Consider the following 20,370-nt stretch of genomic DNA (forward strand, 5'->3'; position numbering starts at 1 on the left):
AGATGACAAATAAGCATATGAAAAGATACTCAACATCATTAGTAATTAGAAAAATGCAAATTAAAACCATAATGAGGTACTACTAATACCTGTCAGAATGGCTAAACTTAAACACTGACCATACCAAGTAGTGCTGGAGTATCTGGATGTAAAGTAACTGGAACTCTCATACACTGCTGGTGGGAATGTAAAATGGTGCATCTACTTTGAAAAATAATTGGACAGTTTCTTAAAAAGTTAAATATACACCTACTGTATGATCTAGTCATTTCACTCTTAGATATTTATCCAAAAAAATGAAGTCCACATAGGCTGTATCCAGACATCATAGCAGCTTCATCTGTTATAGCTAAAAGCTTGAAATAACTGAAATGTCCATCAATAGGCAAATGGATTAAAAAAAAACAAACAAACAAACTGAAACCAAAAAACTGTGACACATCCATATAGTAGAATAGTGTTCAGCAATATAAAGGACTGAATACAGATTATGGATACACATGAGATGGAGGAATCTCCATGTAGTTATGCTAAGTGAAAGAAGTCAATTTTTTTTTTTTTAAGAGTACACACTGTATGATTCCATTCCTATAAAATTCTATGAAATGCAAAGTAACATATAGTGTTAGAAAGGAGACCAGTGGTTGCTTGGGGATAGAGGATGTGGAGAGGGGGTGGGAGGGATGGATTTAAAAGAGCACAAGGAAATGGGAGGAGGGTGATGGTGGTGTTCATTATCTTGTGATTGTTTTGTGGCTATTGACATATGTCCAGATGTATCAAATTTTACACTTTAAAAAGTGCATTTTATTCTTTCAGGGTTCTCAAGAACACTCATGTCAGGTGATTTACTAGGACTCATAGCACTCAGCATTATGGTTGTACAGTAAGTCCTCACTTAACATCGTCAAGTTCTGTGACTTTAAGCGAAATGATGTGCAACAAAACCAGTTTTACCATAGGCTGATTGATGTAAGCAAGAGTTAAGTTCCTACAGAATATCCTCAATGTTATAACAAAACCAAGTTGAACAAAATGACGCCATTTGAGGACCTGCTGTACTTGAGGCTAAGATTGGTTAGAGTGGCACAGGAAGGATGCATAGCCGGATCGGTCAGTGAGGGGAAAGACATCTGGAAGAGTCTGGAGGAATCCATGTGCAGGTTTCCAGTGTTCTCTCCTTCCCATGAGGGGTCACGGGGAGCACACCTTCCCTCCAGTGGCAAAAATGTAATCAGAGTGCCTAACGTTTATGCCAAGGAATCCCATTTAAGGGTCAGAGTTTTTATTGGAGGCTGGTCACAAGGGCACCCCCCACGCCCTGCCCATCAGTATTTCAGATTCCCCACAGGAAAGCAGGTATTTAGTACCCCAGGCAGGGAAAACAACCTTGTCAGTATAGGGGTTCTTTCAGAAGCCAGGTTTTCAAATTCCAGCCAAGCGTCAGCCTTGCAAGCAAACCTTTCTAAAGATAACAGTCTCGGGACTTGTTAACGCTTTTCTGCTGTCAGTTATACCTCAATAGAACTTTTAAAAAATCATCATGTAAGTTAGTCTGAGCTAGCACAAGGCAACAGTGATTAATTTATTGAAAAAAGGATAGACTATAAAAATAGTAATTTCAGATTTGGGGAAGACCAATACAGCAAGATCTTCATTATCTGGAACATTGTACACCCTTAAGTCTTCTTTTTGGAAAGAGGTGGGATATTAATAAGTCAAATTGCATGCCTGCAAATGGGAGCTTCTAATTATTTTTATTCTTTAATAACATGACTTTCCATTTGAATTGCATTTGAAAATCGTTCCCAAAAATATAATTTTCCTTTCTTTCATAAAAAAAATCCTTGATTGATAATCATTATTTTAATTATTAGTTAACTGATCATGACCCGGTTCTATAGCAAATAAAAGTAAAACATTGGTGTTGAGATTATAATTACCTTAACAACAGTACTTACTCATGGTGCCATGCAGGCTTTGCCCATCCACGGACACACCTGCTGAGAGGGCGAGAAGAATTGAAAACCAGCCTGATGTCTGGGCCCATGTCACGGCCGCAGCTTGCAGTGTGTCTGCCCAAGAGAGGGGCATCTTTTTCTAATTTGCACAAAGGTATCACACGGGCTGACTATGGCCCTGCTCAACACATGGCTGGGAAGAAGGTGTTGGTTTTTCCCCCCAAATGCTGCCCATTATCATCAAGCTTTCTGGTGAACGTGTCTTTTTCCTTTAAAGAAATCCAGAAAATAACTTTGGAGTTGAGGGTCATCTTTAACCAGAACTCCTCTAGGTACAATAGCCGTGTAGGGCATGTTCCTCTATAGATTGGCCCAACTGCTGTTGAAAAGACAAGTGGATTTAGGGTACGGTTTTCATTTTGTCACCTGGGAGGATGCCTGGTGTCTGTTCTGTATCTGGGTCCCATTATTAATGTCCCCAAGTCACAATTTCTGTGTATCTGTAACAAAAAATTCAGAGAAAGGAAACTCCTGTAGCTCCTCTGAGGGAAATTTTTGCTGCTACTGACTAACGGAGTTTCCTGAACGGGAGCGAAAACTTCTCACTTCCAAAGATATCCAGTATAGTTTAAAAGGTTCAACTTTGAAACATATATAAAATATTTGATAGTCACAGCTTAGCTTCAAATAAGTGATGTTCAAATATTGACACCCATTTTAGTTCTCTTAAGCCTTGAGCTGCCAGCTTAATTTATGATGAAGAACACAGCTGAAGGCGCTGAGCAGCCAGACGATAATTGAGTAGCGATCTGTCAGCAGCAGGGTTCTGTTTAAAACCTCCAACGTTTGGAAATCTAAGCCCCTCTTCCCATTTCTTCTCTAAAGAAACTTAACCCAAATCTCTTTCTCCCTTTTGTAGATGAGAACCACGCGCAAGGTCTCTGTCTGGCCAGTGGGCCTGGTTGGTGGGCGACGCTATGAACGTCCATTGGTGGAAAATGGCAAAGTCGTTGGTTGGTACACCGGCTGGAGAGCAGACAGGCCTTTTGCCATCGACATGGCAGGTAAGGAGTATAATTGGTGATTTTTGCTCCTGCCTGATAGTTCTTTTAGCTATACTCACATTCGTAACGGGGGGTTAGAGGATGGAAGCTTTAAAAGACCACTTTGGATAAAACCCTAGATCATATCATATTCAGCAGATAAACACTATTTAACTGAACTTTCAAAACAGGCTCTTTGGTTAATTCAAGTGGAAAATGATTTTGGGGGTGATTAGAAAATGCTCATTCCATTCTATTTTGTCACATGTCCATGCAGCCATCCCTTTATCCAACAAACGTTTATGTGCCAGGTGCCGGGTTGGGCTTTGGAAGCTCAGTGGTGAGAACTGGACTTGGCCCCTGCCTCACAGGGTTTGTGACTGTCCCTTTTGGTACCTCTCTCTAGAGGTCCAATTTGTCACGTTCTTATTGATAAATTTACTAGTGATATGGAATTGACAAGCCAATCATTTTAATGCTTATCGATGAATTTAGTGCTTATTGAAACATTTCATAGCTAAAATAATAAAATTAAATTTCTGTTTTTTCAAGCATTTAATAACTTTGAGCATAACTGTCCTTTAAAGTTTTTATTCTCTAACCAAGCAACTGAATTAAATAAGACTTGTAGCAGACCACAAATTCTAAAATGCAGCTTTATCATAAAGTGACTCATTTTCTGTGGGTTATATAAAATGATGCCTGTGATAACTGTAGAAAGATGAAGTTTGAAACATGAGGCTTAGAGGCAAAAAAAAAAAAAAAAAATCACCATCTATAACCTAGAAGATGAAAGCAGAAAAGCTTCAAAATTGATCTCATCAATCTTCAACTCTGAAACACTGCTCTGTCTGTCTGTCAGCCTGTGCTTGGCCAATCTTTTGTGTATATTTTTCCCTACTGCAGTCAAAATCTCTATGCTCAGAATTCTGATGGGATGAAGGCTGTATTCTGAATTGGCTTCATCATTTTTATTCTGACAATACTATAAATTTGAGGGGACAAGATGATGAAGAATACCAGGGATAAGAGCTGTAGGGGGATGCTCTCGTGGATGGCAGTGTGGTTGGTCTGTTGCACTGCATCACAGGAGAAGACAAACCAAGATATTTTTATTCAGTGTTTAACATACATTGTGCCCATTTTCTGGGTGCCTATTTTGTGAGACTGTGTCATGGACTCTGACTCCAAGGACAGTCTAGATCTCTTACCATTCCCTGCTCACCTGTTCCCTGGTGCCCTGTCTCTACTTCCTGACTTCTCCATCCTTTTGCTAACCCCTAGCCTTACGCTTTGGTCTTGGCTCTTGCAGCCCCAGGGCTGATCCGGCCTCTCAACCAAAGCATTCTCCTGAAAGCAGATAGAGAGGTAAGTCAGCCATTCTTGGAAGGTCCTGCAGATTCTTGAAAGAGGCCTTTCCTCAATCAAATCTGAGTTTGTGGCTCTGAAAATACAAGGCCTGACCATAATGTGTCTGGAGAATCAGGTTTCTTGCTTGATCGGAAGTGTAGCCTTGAGCAGAAAACTTGGAGATCATGAAGCAAAGTCCGTTGCTTCTCTGGGGCTGAGTTTTCTCAAGTGTAGAAAAATGAGTCAGTGTCCTTAACCTCTGATCATGTGCTTGATTGGTTTTTCTGGTAACCAGCAGCCATCCTAAAGTTATCTGGGGCCCACCGCAGAGCCACCTCTTTAGCATAACAAAGTCACTTCCATCACTCAGGAAATTCTGAGGGTTTTACAAGCTCCTGGACAAGGACCTTGACAATTTTTAATTATACCATAGGTTCAGTAAAGGATACTTTTCTAAAAAAGAGTGTCTCCCACATCCTCGTTTTACTAATTCTTCTATCTACCAAAGCAAAGGGCATATAATAAGTGATGTCTCAGGGTCACTTTCAGCTTTGTCTGTGGACTGTTTCATGACTGATAAAAATTAGACATGATTGTAAAGTGATAAAACTTTCTCATGTGTGGCTTATGGAAAGGGATGACAAATCTAGGACTCTTAGTTTTCTGGCCTGGAGTCCGGTGGATGTGAGTGTATCGGAGCCCTGGGAATGGAAGAGCTTACACAGGGAGACTGTAGTGGTCCAGGATTGCTTCCTGGGGAGCAGTCATTTAAAGGGACTGCAGCAGGAAGAGCCAGCATAGAGGACAAGGCGCAATAAGAGGGTGTTGGGGTGGACCTGTGACAAGAGTCCCTGGAGAGAAGAGGTGGGTGAATCATGAGTTCAGTTGTTGGATGCCTCGTGTCATGGCTGTGGATGAGAGGGTGCTTGGGGAGTGAGGGAGTGCGAGAGCCCGAGCATGTCAGTGGTGGCATTGGGATGGTTGGTAGCAATGAAGACCTTGTAAAATGTTTCCTGGGACAATCGATAATATGAAAACATAAAGGGCCTGCAGCAGGAGGACTAAAGGGTCAGCAAAATTGTCTGAGGAAAGTTAGATCTCCAGTAGAGCAAAGAGGAAGAGGAAGTTCAATCCGTGAAAAAATTGAGGAAGTTCCGTTTTGGGTAGGGAGTAATGAAGCTGAGGTAGGGGAGAGGGAGGTGACAGTTATTAGAGATTTATCGAATTTTAACAAGCCATTTCAGACTGCCCGTAAACCAGCAGATATTTAGATCTTTTTAACACTCTTGTATGGGGATAATGGATATAGTAAACTTAATTTTGGTTTCTTTCTAATTGGTGTGATTCGTCGTATTATTTGAGTCGTGACTTATGTACAGAAAATAACGTAATTTGGGGTAATTAAAACATTCTATTAACCCAAATACCAGTTGTGTAAAAATAGGAATCTGTATGTTAGAAAAAAATCACATTCCTTGACTAAAGTTTCCAGGCCCCAGATTCCTTGTGGGTATGCCGCCCTTATGGAGGGTTGTGGAGGTTGGAAGGGCTTGAGATGAGGGGGAGACAGCCGTAGCGCCTGCCTGGGTTTAGCGTGCCTACCACCGCCAGTACCCGCTCTGCAGAGATGCGGGAGTCATTCAGGAGTGCAAACAAGATCTTGACAGTAGCTTGCTCTCAGGGTAAAGGACTCCTCACCGTTGCCACAAAGTCCTGCCTGCCCCCCATACAACCTCCTCCACTTCCAGCCGTCTTTGGGGGCAGCCACCCCCGCGGTTCCTCTAGCACATCCTAACCTTCACCTTGGCGCCTGAACAGATGCCCTTGCCTGGCATGTTCTTTCTGTAGCTCAGCCCTGATCATTCTTTAATTCTCAGCTTTCTCAGGGACGTCTTTGCTGGCACCCAAGATCGACAGCCCCCCGGCCTTGTTATTACCTCCCACAGTTCTAAGCGTCTGTACTTCTGCACCACAGCACTTACCACAGTGGTATTACATCTTTAACTGTAATCATTGAGGCTTCCCACCCCCCCTACCCCACCCCAAACAGAATGCAGCCAGCCACCTTGGGAGCAGTCGCCTGTACTACCCTGCCCTGCCCTCCCCAGTACTAGGCCCATGTGTTCCAAAGACGCAGCCTTAAAATGGGTTCCGGGGTTGCCCCCTGTCAGAGTTTCTGTCCCCACTGCTGGCTTACCAGGCAAACCTTTTGTATTGTTATAAATGATGGCAAATTGAAGAGGGCGAAGGGTCATTCAGGCAAATGACTGAAGCTCTCTTTCCCTGGGCTCTCAGCAGGGCTCGCTGGAAATCACAGTCGTACAGGGCCTTCTTTCTCCTGTTATTTGTTGACAAGGAATTTTGCCTGGGTTAATTTAGTTGGCAAACCCTTTCTTGGTAGATAAAGCAGTAACGAACTTCAGCTCAGCCTGGATCAGGTGTCATCAAAGCCAAATGAGCATAGCCCAAATCGATGCAGTTTTCTTTGCTCTGTGAATATAAATGCTGCAAGAAAATGGAGAGAATAAACTTCTTACTACTTTGGAGCCGTTTGTAATTTAAGTGTGCTGTTTTCCATTTGTGTATGTTTTGTATGAGAAAGATAAAGTTATTGAATGTTCTCAGCAGAGTGACTTGATGTGTCATATGGTACCTTTTAGTGCAGGGTCTGGGGACTGACTTGGGGCCTTGCCCTTCGGTCAGTGCAGTGTGATTGTCACTGGAGTGGTACATGGGCTGTCTGACAACTTACAGAACCGTAGGGGTAGTGGCGGAGTGTTAGTGCACTAGGAAACCTGTTGCCCATTTCTTATCCATGTCTAGAAGGAGGTGCATTCTAGTGAACTTGCAGGCACTGGACGACCACAGCATGTTCAGTCCTGTTCACGTGTACCACGGCCGTGTGGGTAGAGGTGGGTGTTTGGGATTAGGAGCACCTGTGCATCTGTATGCTCATAACCAGGGTGCTTTCCCTAGGTAGCTCATGATGGGGTGCCCATGATCACGCTCAGCTTGGTGGGGATGGAAGGATCCGCTGAGCCCTTTGAGGGCTGCAGGAGAAGTGGGGAGACGGGGTTCCAGGGACCCATCCTGCCTTAAGTATAGCAACTCTTTTTATAATTTACATGTTATAATTCCCCTAAAAATTTCAGTGGAATTAAGCCATCCTTCAGGACGAAGAATTTTGAAAACCAAAAGTTTTCTCTTATATCAGAGAAGTCCAACAGACTTAATAATTATTGTTTACTGAGTATTTTTCAGGCATCAGGCATTCTTAAGTGCTCTATGTGTTTTCTTATTTAATCCTCATTCAATTCTGTGAGGGGCGTGCTAGTATTATTTTCTTCATTTAAATATAAGGAAATTGAGGCCTAAACATGCTAGGTATCTTGTCCAGTGTTGCTGTGATTAAGTGGTAGAGCTGGGATTCAAACTCACGTCCGTGTGTTCCCAGTGATGGCCCTCCCTCTTGGCTCTGAATCCTGACTTCTCACCGATTTACAGCCACGTGACCCAGTTCTTGATCTCTGAGCCTCTGCTTTCTTCATCTGCAGAACAGAAGGAATGGAATTCTTCAGAGAGTAACACAGCACATACAAGGCATCTGGTGCAACACCGTAGACACTCAATGACTGTTATGTCTCTTAAACAAGAAACAAAATCAGCTGTGTCTCTGGATTCAAATGTCTCATATGTTTGTCTGGGGGAATCAGCTCAGTGGTGTGTGTGACTGCTTATCATGGTGGTCACATCCATGTATGTAGGCAGCTGTGAGGTGGGGGGATCGCTGACTTCCAGGCCCCACTTGGGCACAAGCAGTCTGTACTGCTGGTTTTCCTCACTTGTAGATTAGGGATCAGGCCACCTGCCTTCTGGGTTTCAGTGAGGTCGAAGTGAGAATAATATGCAAATGTTCCTGCTCTTCTGTGAGTGTTTGCATCCTTGGCACATCTGGTTGTTTCAGATCATTGTTGAAAGCAGTACTTAAGAACATGCAAACTCTTGGCTTTGGGCCCATGATGAACTTCATTTCTCTCCTGGCTGGTAGACCTGTGCTCATTATCATTCAGTGAATTAGTTTCAGCGTGCAGGATGGTATGTGGAGATAAGCACCAGCCCTTGCTCTAGATAAAATACCGCAAAAAGAGAGTGATCAAAAGAAAAACAAAACCCCAAAAAATCATTAAAATGTTGTTGAGAAGCAGATACGTGCTTATTATTGTAATTTCCCAGCCGAAAACTAAACAAACACATAGCGTTTGGGCTTTTAAAAAGATAATGCCATTGGAAACATTTAGATTTGCAAGGTGTTTGGTGTAGTGTATATGTCAGCTTGGCCCTGCTGCTGGGAAGAGAGAATCGTTCTCTGTACAAATTACTGATGGCATGCCGGAAGGATTTAAAAGAACGATTCTCACATTTTCTCATCAGGTCACGAGGGGGAGAAATATCCTTTTTCACCACTTTGACTTTCCTAAGAGTCCCTAGGAGAGCATTTAATAGATTCTCATTTGGAATCTATTAAAGAGAATTCTACTATAGACACTTTGTGTAAATGATAGGATTAAGGCTTGTTGCTCCACAGTGCTGACCTGGGGACAGGCACGCATGCCAGTTTTTCTTGGCACACAGGTCGGCTGCTATGACTACCTCTCATCTCTCTGCACTGGCTTCAGAAGTTAAAGTTAGCCAGTGTTCTCGGTAGGCCCCTGAGCAGCCATATCACCCCAACCCCAAACACTCTGCATTTCAATCTACCTCTTTTCAAATCCCTCAACCACAGCCGAGCACCAGGGTCAGCCAAGCACTGGCCCAGGCCAATGAACCTGAGTTAATTGAGAGTGACACACACCTCCCTCCAGCCCAGAATACGGAGTGTCCCTTTGTCTTCCCCTGTTGCCTAGCTAATTTCTAGTCACCTCTTAAGACTCATTAGTGGTGCAGGAATAGCTTTCTCTGGGAAGTTTTTCCTGATTTTCCATCCGGCATAGATGCTGCTCCCACATGTTCCCCTAGAATACCACGCTTATGCACTTGCCCTCGAGGTGGTGCTCTCGTCAGTGACCTGCCTGCCCCCTGCCTCCTGAGCTTCACACAAGTGAAATTATACAATATTTATCTTATGTGTCTGCCTTATTGTAATTAGCATTATGTCTTCGAGGTTCATCTCTGTTGTAGCATGTCAGAAATTCATTCCTTTTTAAGGATGAATGATATTGTATATCTAGATCACATTTTGTTTTTTTATCCATTGATGGACATTCTGTTGTTTCTACCTTTTGGCTACTAACATCGCTGTGAACATTGGTGCACAGTCACTGTTTGAGTCACCGCTTTCATTCTTTGAGGTATACACATACGAATGGAGTTGCTGCATCATAGGGTAATTATATGTTTAATTTTTTTTGAGGAACCATCATACTTTTTTTCCACAGTGGCTGCATCATTTTCCATTGGCAATGCACAAGAGTTACAGTTTTTCCTTATCCTCGCCAACTCATTATTTTGAAAGTTATTTTGCTTTTAGACACTGGGGTTTGAAGAACGGGAACACAGATACCGTTCCCATCTGTTCTGCTGTATTTTCTGGGTTGGTAGAGAGTGGTTTAGTGACATATTCAGTAGTACTCCTGGATAATGAAAAGTAGAAAATCTCGAAGGTGAAATAAAGAGTGAGACAGTGATTCTCACACGGGCAGTGTCAAGCCAGTTGATTCTGCCATTCTCAACATATACACAGTTCATTTCCTGTCAGAGTCTTTTCGGCTGTTGAGCCAAGAGAACCACTTCCCCCTCTAAACTTCAATATTAGTCACACCTTAGTTCCCTGCCACCAATTTACTAGAAAATCATCTGGATATTGTTAGTATTCAGTTAATTAAGCCTCCTTAATTAATCTTTTATTCTTAGGATCAAGTTTTTCATCCTTGTGCAGCATCCTGATCGTTTCCTTAGAGGGTTTAGTTTTCTACGGTGGTTTATTATTTTCCGAGTAGGTATTTAAATGAATTGTTTACAGATTAAAGCATATTTCTTAGAAATGAAGAATGTTTTATTTTTTTCCCCATGAAGAACAATGGCTGCTAAATGCCTTTTGAAGAGTGTTAAAAACTAGGCAATGATTTTTTTTCAAAAAATGGTTTAACCCTGAAGCAGTCATCACGTTTTGGTCAGTATTCAGGACTTGATTAACAATGGACCAGTGTAACAGCCAGGCCATGCTTTTTCATTTCTTTTCTGCACCAAAAGAAAATCACTCTAATGTATAATTGGAAGGAAATGTGGAAAGCCGTAGTTCCGTCTGCACCTTAGGATGCAGTAGATTAGAGGGGAATCTTTACCGTTAAAGAGCACATGGCACGTGAACATTCAGTCTTAGAACCACGAAAAGCTATAGTTGAACATTTGTGTGAAACAGTGGCAACTTAGTGATGATAGTAAATAAGACCCACCCCGTCGAGCACCTTCCTTTCATACAGCCCTCGCCTTTGCTTTCGGTATGTAATTTAAATTTAGTGAAAATGATTCCTGAAACACTACTATTAACCTGTTTTTTTTTTTTTCCAGTTGGATAGTCCACAGATGCCAAGGCTAGAAGGTACAAGATTGTGAGAGAAAGTACTTAAGTAGAAGTTTTCCATTTTTTATTGAGATAAAATTGATATATAACATTTTTTTAGTTTCAGGTATACAAAATAATGATTTAATATTTGTATAAATCGCAAAATGATCACCACAAAGTCTAGTTAACAACCATCACCACAGAGTTAAAACATGTTTTCTTCTTATAATGAGAACTTTTAAGATCTACTCTCGTAGCAACTTTCAAATACATAATACAGTGTCATAACTGTAGTCACCATATCATACATTATACCCCCAGGACTTATTTATTTTGTTATTGGAAGTTTGTACCTTTTGACCATCTTTACCCATTTTTACTACCCTCCACTCCCTGCTTCTGGCAACCACCAATCTATGAGTTAGATTTTGTTTTCTTTTGTTTTGTTAGATTGCACATACAAGTGAGATCGTGGTATTTGTCTTTCTCTGACTTATTTCAGTTAGCATAATGCCCTCAAGATCCATCCATGTTGTTGCAAAAGGCAAGACTTCCTTTTTTTATGGCTGAATAATATATCATTTTGTGTGTGCATACACACATACAGATAGATATACACATTTTCTTTATACATTCATCCAACTGTGGACATTTAGGTTGTTTCCATGGCTTCACTATTGTAAACAATGCTGCAGTGAACATGGGGGAGTCCATATCTCTTTTAGAGATAGTATTTTTGTTTCCTTTGGATTAATACCCAGAAATAGAATTGTTAGATCAATTTTTTTGAGGAACCTCCGTACTATTTTCCATAGTGGCTGCACAATTTACGTTCCCACCAACAGTGCACAAGGGTTCCCTTTTCTCCACATGCTTGCCAACACTTATTTCTTGTCTGTTTGATAATAGTTATTCTATCAGGTATGAGGTGATATCTCATTGTCATTTTGATTGGCATGTCCTTGATGATTAGTGATGTTGAATACCATTTCATGTACCTGTTGGCCATCTGTATGTCTTCTTTTGAAAAATATTTATTCAGATCCTCTGCTCACTTTTTAATCAAATTGTCTGTTCTTTTATTGTTGAGTCGTATGCGTTCTTTATGTGTTTTGGACATTAACTCTGTATCAGATTTATAATTTCCAAATATTTTCTCCTATTCAGTAAGTTGCTTTTTCATTTTGTGGTTGGTTTACTTTGCTGTGCAGAAATGTTTTAGTTTGATGTAGTCTCACTTATTTATTTTTGCATTTGTTGCCTTTACTTTTGGTATCATATCCAAAAAACTCATTGCCAAGACCAGTATCAAGGAGTTTACCATGTTTGTTTTTTTCTAGGAGTTTTATGGTTTCAGGTCTCACATTCCAATCTTCATCCATTCTGAGTTAATTTTTGTGTATGGTGTAAGATAGTGGTCCAGTTTTCCTTCTCATGTGGCCGTTCAGTTTTCTCACTCATGTGGCTGTTCAGTTTTCCCAATGCTGTTTATTGAAGAGACTGTCCTTTCCCCGTTGTGTTTCCTTGGCTTATTTGTTGTAATTAGTTGACTATTTATGTGTGGGTTTATGCCTTGATTTTGTATTCTGTTCCATTGATTTGTGTGTCAGTTTTTATGTCAATACCATACTATTTTGATTACTATATATTTGTAATATAGTTTGAAATCAGAGAGTGTGATGCCTCCAGCTTTGTTCTTTTTTCTTAAGGTTGTTTTGGCTATTTGGGGTCTTTTGTGGTTCCGTACAAATTTTAGGATTATTTATTCTAGTTCTGTGAAAAAATGCCATTGGAATTTTGATAAGGATTGTGTTGAATCTATAGATCTTTATTCTTTATATATTTATTCTTGAATATAGGTATTCTTTTTGATGTAGTTATAAATGGGATTATTTTCTTAATTTCTCTTCTGATAGTTATTAGTACATAGAAATGCAACAAATGTTTGTATATTGATTTTGTATCTTGAAATTTACTGAATTTCTTTATTAGTTCTAACAGGTTTGGGTTTTTTTTTTTTTTTTGAAGAGTCTTTATATATATAATGTCATCTGCAAAAAAGTGACAATTTTCCTTCTTCCTTTCTGATGTGGATGCTTTTTATTTCTTGCCTGATTGCTCTGGCTAAAACTTTTAATACTGTGTTGAATAAAAGTGACAAGAGTGGGCATTCTTGTCTTGTTCCTGATCTTAGAGGAAAGCTGTCAGCTTTTTACCATTGAGCATGTTATTGGCTGTGGGCTTTTCATATATAGCCTTTATTCTGTTGAGTTATGTTCCCTCTACATTCACTTTATTGAGAATTTTTATCTTAAATGAGTGTTGAATTTTGTCAAATGCTTTTTTTTGCATCTATTGAGAGAATTTATGACTTTTATTGTTCTATTTGTTAATGTGGCGGATCACATTAATTGATTTGCAGATGTTGAATCATCCTTGCATCCCTGGAATAAATCTCACTTGATTGTGGTTTATGATTCTTTTAATGTATAGTTGCATTTGGTTTGCTAATAACTTATTGAGGATTTTTGAATTTATGTTCATCAGGGATATTGGCCTGTAATTTTCTTGTGGAGTTCTCGTTTGATTATAGTTTCAGGGTAATGCTGGCCTCATAAAATGAGTTTGGAAGTGTGTCCTCCTTTTCTGTTTTTTGGAATAGTTTGAGAAGCATTGGTATTCTTCTACAATTCACCGGAGAAGCTATGTGGTTCTGGACTTTTGTTTCTTGGGAAGTTTTTGAATACTGATTCAATCTCCTTACTAGTAATCAGTCTGTTTAGGTTATCTGCTTCTTCATGATTCAGTCTTGGTAGGTTGTATGTTTCTTGGAATTTATCCATTTCCTCTAGGTTGTCCAATTTGTCGACGTGTACTTGTTCATAGTAGTCTCTCATGATCCTTTGCATGGCAGTTCCTCAAATAAAGTCATTTCATTGTACCATTAATGAGATGCCATGGGTCATCTTAGCTGACCACTTAGCTAACTGAGCAGAGACTTCAGTGGCCACACATAGACTAAGAACACAGACTTTACATAATTCAAGAAAGTCACTAAACAGTTACTACAACAAAGAGCCACAACACCGGAGAGGTGAGAGAATCTGATTTCTAGAGTTGCCACATTCTGTTACTTAAAATGTCCAGTTTTCAACAAGAAATCAAAGTACACGCAAGGGAACAAAGCATTTCCAAAACACAAGAATAAATGCAGTTAACAGAAACTGTCCCTGAGAAATTTCAGACAGTGGACTTACTAGACAAAGACTTTGAACCAACTGTTTTAAATATATCCAATCAACCAAAGGAAGTAACTAAAAGAAAATATGAGAGTGCTGTCACATCAAATACAGGATATAAAGAGGTAGAAATTATAAGTTAAAAAAAAAAAAAAAAGTAGAAATGCTGGAGTTGAAAAGCGCAATAACAGAAATGAAAAATTCACTAAAGAGACTTGAAGAAGATTTGAGCAGGCCAAAGAATCAGTGAACTTGATAGACAGGTCATTTGAGACAACTGAAGAACAGAAAATAAAAATAAATAAAAATGAACAGAACCTCAGAGATCTGTGAGTCAAGAGTAAGAAAGGGTGGAAAGAATATTTGAAGAAATAATGGTCAAAAAATTCCCAAATTTATATGAAAAACATTAATCTACACTTAATGGATGGATTCTAAGTAGGATAAACTCACAGATCCATACCAAGACACATCATAATCAAACAACTGAAAGACAAAGATGAAGAGAATTTTAAGAGTAACAAAAGAGAAATGACTTATAAGTGATCTTCAACAATAGCTGATATTCATCAGGAATCATAGAAGCCTAAAGGCAGTGGGATGACATACTCAAAATCATGGAAGGGAAAACTGCCAACCAAGAATTCTACATCTAGCATAACTATCTTTCAGAAATGAAGGAGAAATTAAGATATTCCTAATAAAGAAATAACAAGAAAATTCATTGTTAGCCTATATGTCCTACAAGACATACTAAAGGGATTCTTTTTATCTGAAATAAAAGGACACAAGACAGTAACTCTAACCCACATGAACAAATAAAGAGCACCAGTAACTCCATGGAAGAATTTTTAAAAGGGTATAAATGTAATTTTTGCCCATAACTCTTTTTCCCCTCTCTCATTTAAAAGACATCTGCATAAAGGAATAATTAGAAATCTGGATTGAGAGACACACAATTTATATAGATGTAATTTGTATGACGATAACAGCACAGAGGATGGGGGAAGAATGGAGTTGGGTGGGAGCAAAGTTTTGGTATAGTATTGAAACTGGATTAATCTGAACTAGATTGTTAGAGGTTATGATGTAATTTTTAGGGAAACTTCTAAATAACTCAAAAAACCTGTGTAAAAGAAATTACAAGTGACAAAATTGTACATGAGGAAATATTCATTTAATGCCAAAGAGGATGGTAATGGAGAAATATAGGAATGTAAGATTATTAGACATATAGAAAACAAATTGCAAACTGATAGATATAAATTTATCAGTAATTACGTTAAACATATTAATCAAATCAAAAGGTAGAAGGGCAGAATGGATTAAAAACCATGATCCACCTATATGCTATCTACAAGGCAAATATTTTAGGTTCAAAGACACAAATAAATGGAAAAAAACGAACCGTGAAAACAGGACAAAAAACAAGCTGGAGTGGCTATACTAATACCAGACAAAATAGACTTTAAGACAAAAGTTGTTGCTGACAACAAAAAAAAAGTTATAAGGAGAAAAGGGTCAGTTTATCAAGAAATAACAATTATAATCATATTTAAATCTGACACTGGAATCCCAAAGTACATAAAACAGAAATGACAGAACTGAAGGGAGAAATAGACAGTTCAACGATAATAGTCACAAATACTGACAACCCACTTTCAGTAATAGAACAACTAGAAAGAAAATAGGATAGAAGGACTTGAAAAGCACTATAAACCAACTAAACCTATGACATATGTAAAACACTTTGCCCAACCACAGTGGAATACATTCTTCTCAAATGCAAAATTGAATATTCTGTAGGATAAACCATAAAACAAGTCTTATATTAGACCATAACAAATCTTAGTACATTTAAAATAAAGTATGCTCTCAAACCACACTGGAATGAAATTAGAAATCAATACCAGAAAGGAATTTGTGAAATTCAAAGTTCGTGGAGATTAAACAGCACATCCTGAGTAACCAATTGGTCAAAAAAGAAATCACAAGAGAAACTGGAAAATACTTTGAGATAAATTAAAATGGAAACACTACATACCAAAACTTATAGAGTGCAGCTAAAGAAGTCCTGAGATGTAAATTTATAGCTGCAAATGCCTATTAAAAAGAAAAAGATCTCAAACCAATAACCTAATCTTTTACCATAAGAAACTAGAAACTAAAGAGCAATCTAAACCCAAAATAAGCAGCAGGAAGGAGAATAAAGATTAGAGCAAAACAAAAAATAGACTAGAAAAGCAATAGAGAAAATCAACAAAACCAAATGTTTATTTTTTAAAAGCGTTAATCGAATTGATAAACCTTTAGTTAGACTGCCACTGAAAGCAGCATTACTACCAATCTTACATTTAAAAAAAAATTTTTTTTAATTTAAAAAACTATGAAAAATTGTATGTCAAAAATTAGATAATCCAGATGACATGGACAAATTCATGGAAACACTATTGAAAGTCAAAAGGAAGTAGAAGATCAAAATAGACCTATAATTAATACATTGAATTAATAAGCAACAAAACGTCCCACAGAGAAAAGCCCAATTCTAGGTGGCTTTGCTGGTGAATTCTACCAAATATTTAAAGAAATGCTGAGACCAGTCCCTTGTAAACACTTTCAAATAATAGGAAATAGAGAACACTTTTAAAGTCATTCTATCAGGGCAGTGTTACTCTACTACCCAAACCAGACATCACAAAGAAAAAAACCTATAGACCAATATCCCTTATGAATATCCCAATGCAAAAAATTCTAAACAAAATACTAATAATGTTATTTGAACAACATATAAAAAGGATTATATGCCATGATCAGGTGGGATTTATTTCTGGAGTGTAAGGTTAGTTCATATACAAAGTCAATAAATGTAATACACCATATCAACAGAATAAAGCACAAAAGCCACATGATCAAATTAATAGATGCAGAAAAAACACCTGACAAAATTCAATATTCTTTCATGATAAAAACACTAGACAGAAGATCGATAAATGAGAAATGGAAAGGAGCTCCTCTATTTGATTAAGGGCTTTTATGAAAAACCCACAGCTAACATCATACTAATGAAGACTGACATTTTTTCCTAAAATCAAGAACAGTACAAGGATGACGCCTCTTGACACTGTTATTCAACATTGTATTTTAGGTTGTAGCCAGGGCAATTAGGCAAGTAAAAGGCATCCAGGTTGGAAAGGAAAAAGGAAAACTATTTCCATCTATCAATAACATGATCTTTTACATAAATAATTCTCAGGAACACATACACAATTATTAGTGCAAGTAAATGAATTCAGTAAAGTTGCAGTATGTAGGATCAATATATGAAAATCAGTTGGGTTAATATACACTGCCAATGAACAATTTGAAAATGAAACTAATAATTTCATTCACAACTATGTCAGAATATCAAAATGCTGGCTACCCTCCTTGTAAAAATGGACAAGGTGATCCTAAAATTCAAGAGACTCAGAAGAGCCAAACCATCTTGAAAAATAAGGAATTTGAAAGATACTTCCTGATTTGAAAACTTACTGTAACGCTGTAGCAATAAAAGACGATGTGGTACTGGCATAAAGATAAGCATATGAATCAACAGAATAGAATTGACAGTCCAGAAATAAACCCTTACATTTATGGTGAAGGGTACAAGAGCATTCAATAGAGAAAGCGTAGTCTTTTCAAATAATAGTGCTCAAAGTTATAAATACTAAAAGCCGCTTAATCGTATTCTTTAAAAAGGCAGATTTTAGTATATACGAATTATATCAGTAAAGCGGGGAAGTAGGGAAGAGAGAGAGACAGACAGACACACACACACACACACACACACCCACCCACCACACCCACCTCCCCAGCCACCCCACCCAAGGCAGTGTGTAGTTTGCTGGGAAGATACATGAAAAAGTAGTTAGCCATCTCAGAAAGAATTAGAGTAACACAGGAGGTGCTACACATATTTTTTTGTCTGTGACAAATTTCCTGAGACTATTGTATGTGTATACATTTTAATTTGATAATTGAATTTTTTCTTATTAAAGTGGGTAGGGACTTTTGAAATTACCTGATACCTGTTGACAACAGAAGTGTATCAAGAGACCAGTATTATAGTACAACTAGCCAGAGTGATTTGTTCAAGGAAAAAAAAAAAGCTGTATCTTTCTTGTGACCAGACTGTAAACATATTGTTGCCAGAAACTATCCTTTGGGAACTGGAGGTAGTTTTGAATTGTAACAGCCTTGCCAAAATTAAATTATGTGTAATTAGAAAAAAGAATGTGCTAGTGGGATAAGCATATAGAGGTGAGACAAAGAAGTTGATACACAATAGGAAGAACTGATAAGCACTACTGGTATTGTTAAATATAGCTGAAGGGGACTAGGAGGTTTGCTGGACTTTTTCCTTCCCAGTTTGTGTCTCTGTCTCTCTCCCCCTCTCTCATCCCCACATCCTTCCTTCCTTCCTTTCCCTCCTTCGGTTTTTTGTTTTGTTTGTTTTTGTTGTTTTCCTTATTGCAATGGCTTGGACCTCTAGTATATTGTTAAATAAAAGTCAAAGGCAGACATCCTTGCTTTGTTCGTCTTTAGGGGTTTAACACTGTCTTTCACCATTAAGTATAATGTTGGCAAAAGGTTTGGGTTCATGATCAAGCTGAGGGAAGATCACTTCTATTAGTTTGTTGAGAGGCTTTTTTAGTTGGATTTTGTCAAGTGCATTTCCTCCATCTCTTGAAATAATTAAATTTCTTTTTTAGTCTTTTATTTTGGTGAGTTACCTTGATTGATACTGAAATATTAAACCAACACTGCAGTCTTGGGATAAACCTCACTTGGTCATGACTTATTGCCTTTTTTATTGTTGGATTAAGAATTTTTCTGTGTTCATGAGAATTGTTGGTTTGTAATTTTCTTGTAATGTTTCTGTCTGGTTTTGGTATCGGTAATGCTGGCCTCACAGAATTTGAAAAGTGTTTCTTCCTTTTCTACTTTCCGGAAATTTTTCGTTCTTTCTTTCTTAAACATTTAGTAGAAGTTACCAGTAAAACTTTCTGGGCCTGGAGAGTTTAGGGTGGGAGGTGGGTGGGCAGGTGGTTCTTTCCTGGGCATTGTGTAGTTTCACAAGCATTTGTGTTTTTGATGGGAAGATTTTAAACTATAAATTTATTGATAGTTTATTGGAGCTATTCAGATTATGTTTCTTCATGAGAAAGCTTTGATAGCTTGTGTGTTTCAAATTCAAAAGCAATTTGTCCACTTTCATCTACGTCGTTAAATTTATTGCCATGAAGTTGTTCATAATACTCCTTTATTATCATTTTAATGTCTGTAGAATATGCACTATATACTTCTCTCTCATTCCTGGTATTGGTAATTAGTGTCTATGGGTAGATATTTATCAATTTTATTGACCCTTTTTTTTTTCAAATGACATGGTTTTGATTTCACCGATCTCTATTTTTTTCTATTTCTATTTCAGTACTTTCTATTTCAGTGATAATGGCTCTTACATTTATTAGTACCTTTTTTCTATTCACTTTGGGTTTCAGTTACTCTTCTAGTATATAAAGGTGAGAACATATGTCATTAAGACCTTTCTTATCTAATAAGTGTTCAGTGCTTTTTAAAAATATTAACTTTACATCTAAGTACTACTTTAGTTGCCGCCCACAAATTTTTGTCTTGTTTTCATTTCCTTTTGATTTTTTCTTTGATGCATATTTAATTTAGAATTGTCTAGTTTCCAAACATTAGGAGATTTTCCAGCTATCTTTATATTATTGATTCCTATGTTAATTCCATTGTGGTAGTTTCACAATACTTTGGGGCCTTGGATATTTTCACACTTTGTACAATTTGCATTCTTTAAAATTTATTGAGACTTGTTTCATGGTCCAGCCTATGCCCTATCTTGATAATGTCCTACATATACTTGAAACAATTGTGTATTCAACCATTTTGGGGTGGTGTGTTCTATAAATGTCAGGTCAAATTAGTTGATCGTGTTAAGTCTTCTATAGCCTGTTTCAGTTGTTATTTCTTCATTTTTTCTCCCCCTCTCTTACCTGAAATTCCTTTCCTTTCTGTGATTCTTGTGTGTGTGTTTGCTTTTGGTGTTTCTAGTAATTTTGATTGTTATGTCTTCAAGTTTACTCATTTTTTATTCTGTAATGTCTTATTTATCCCAGCCAGTATTTTTCATCATAGATGCTGTATTTTTC

The 20,370-nt window shown here is 38.0% G+C and overlaps 1 protein-coding gene across 1 annotated transcript in view; it reads left to right on the forward strand.

Annotated features, from left to right (window-relative positions):
- B3GAT2 (beta-1,3-glucuronyltransferase 2) overlaps positions 1-20,370 on the forward strand; it is a 60,547-nt gene that overhangs the window by 34,448 nt on the left and 5,729 nt on the right. Inside the window, exon 2 of the mRNA XM_039853237.1 lies at positions 2,881-3,025. Coding sequence (XP_039709171.1) covers positions 2,881-3,025 — 145 coding nt within the window. The remainder of the gene's footprint in view (positions 1-2,880; positions 3,026-20,370) is intronic.

Source organism: Pteropus medius, unplaced genomic scaffold (assembly GCF_902729225.1).
Source record: "Pteropus medius unplaced genomic scaffold, Ma_sr-lr_union100, whole genome shotgun sequence".
NCBI classification, from domain to species: domain Eukaryota; kingdom Metazoa; phylum Chordata; class Mammalia; order Chiroptera; family Pteropodidae; genus Pteropus; species Pteropus medius.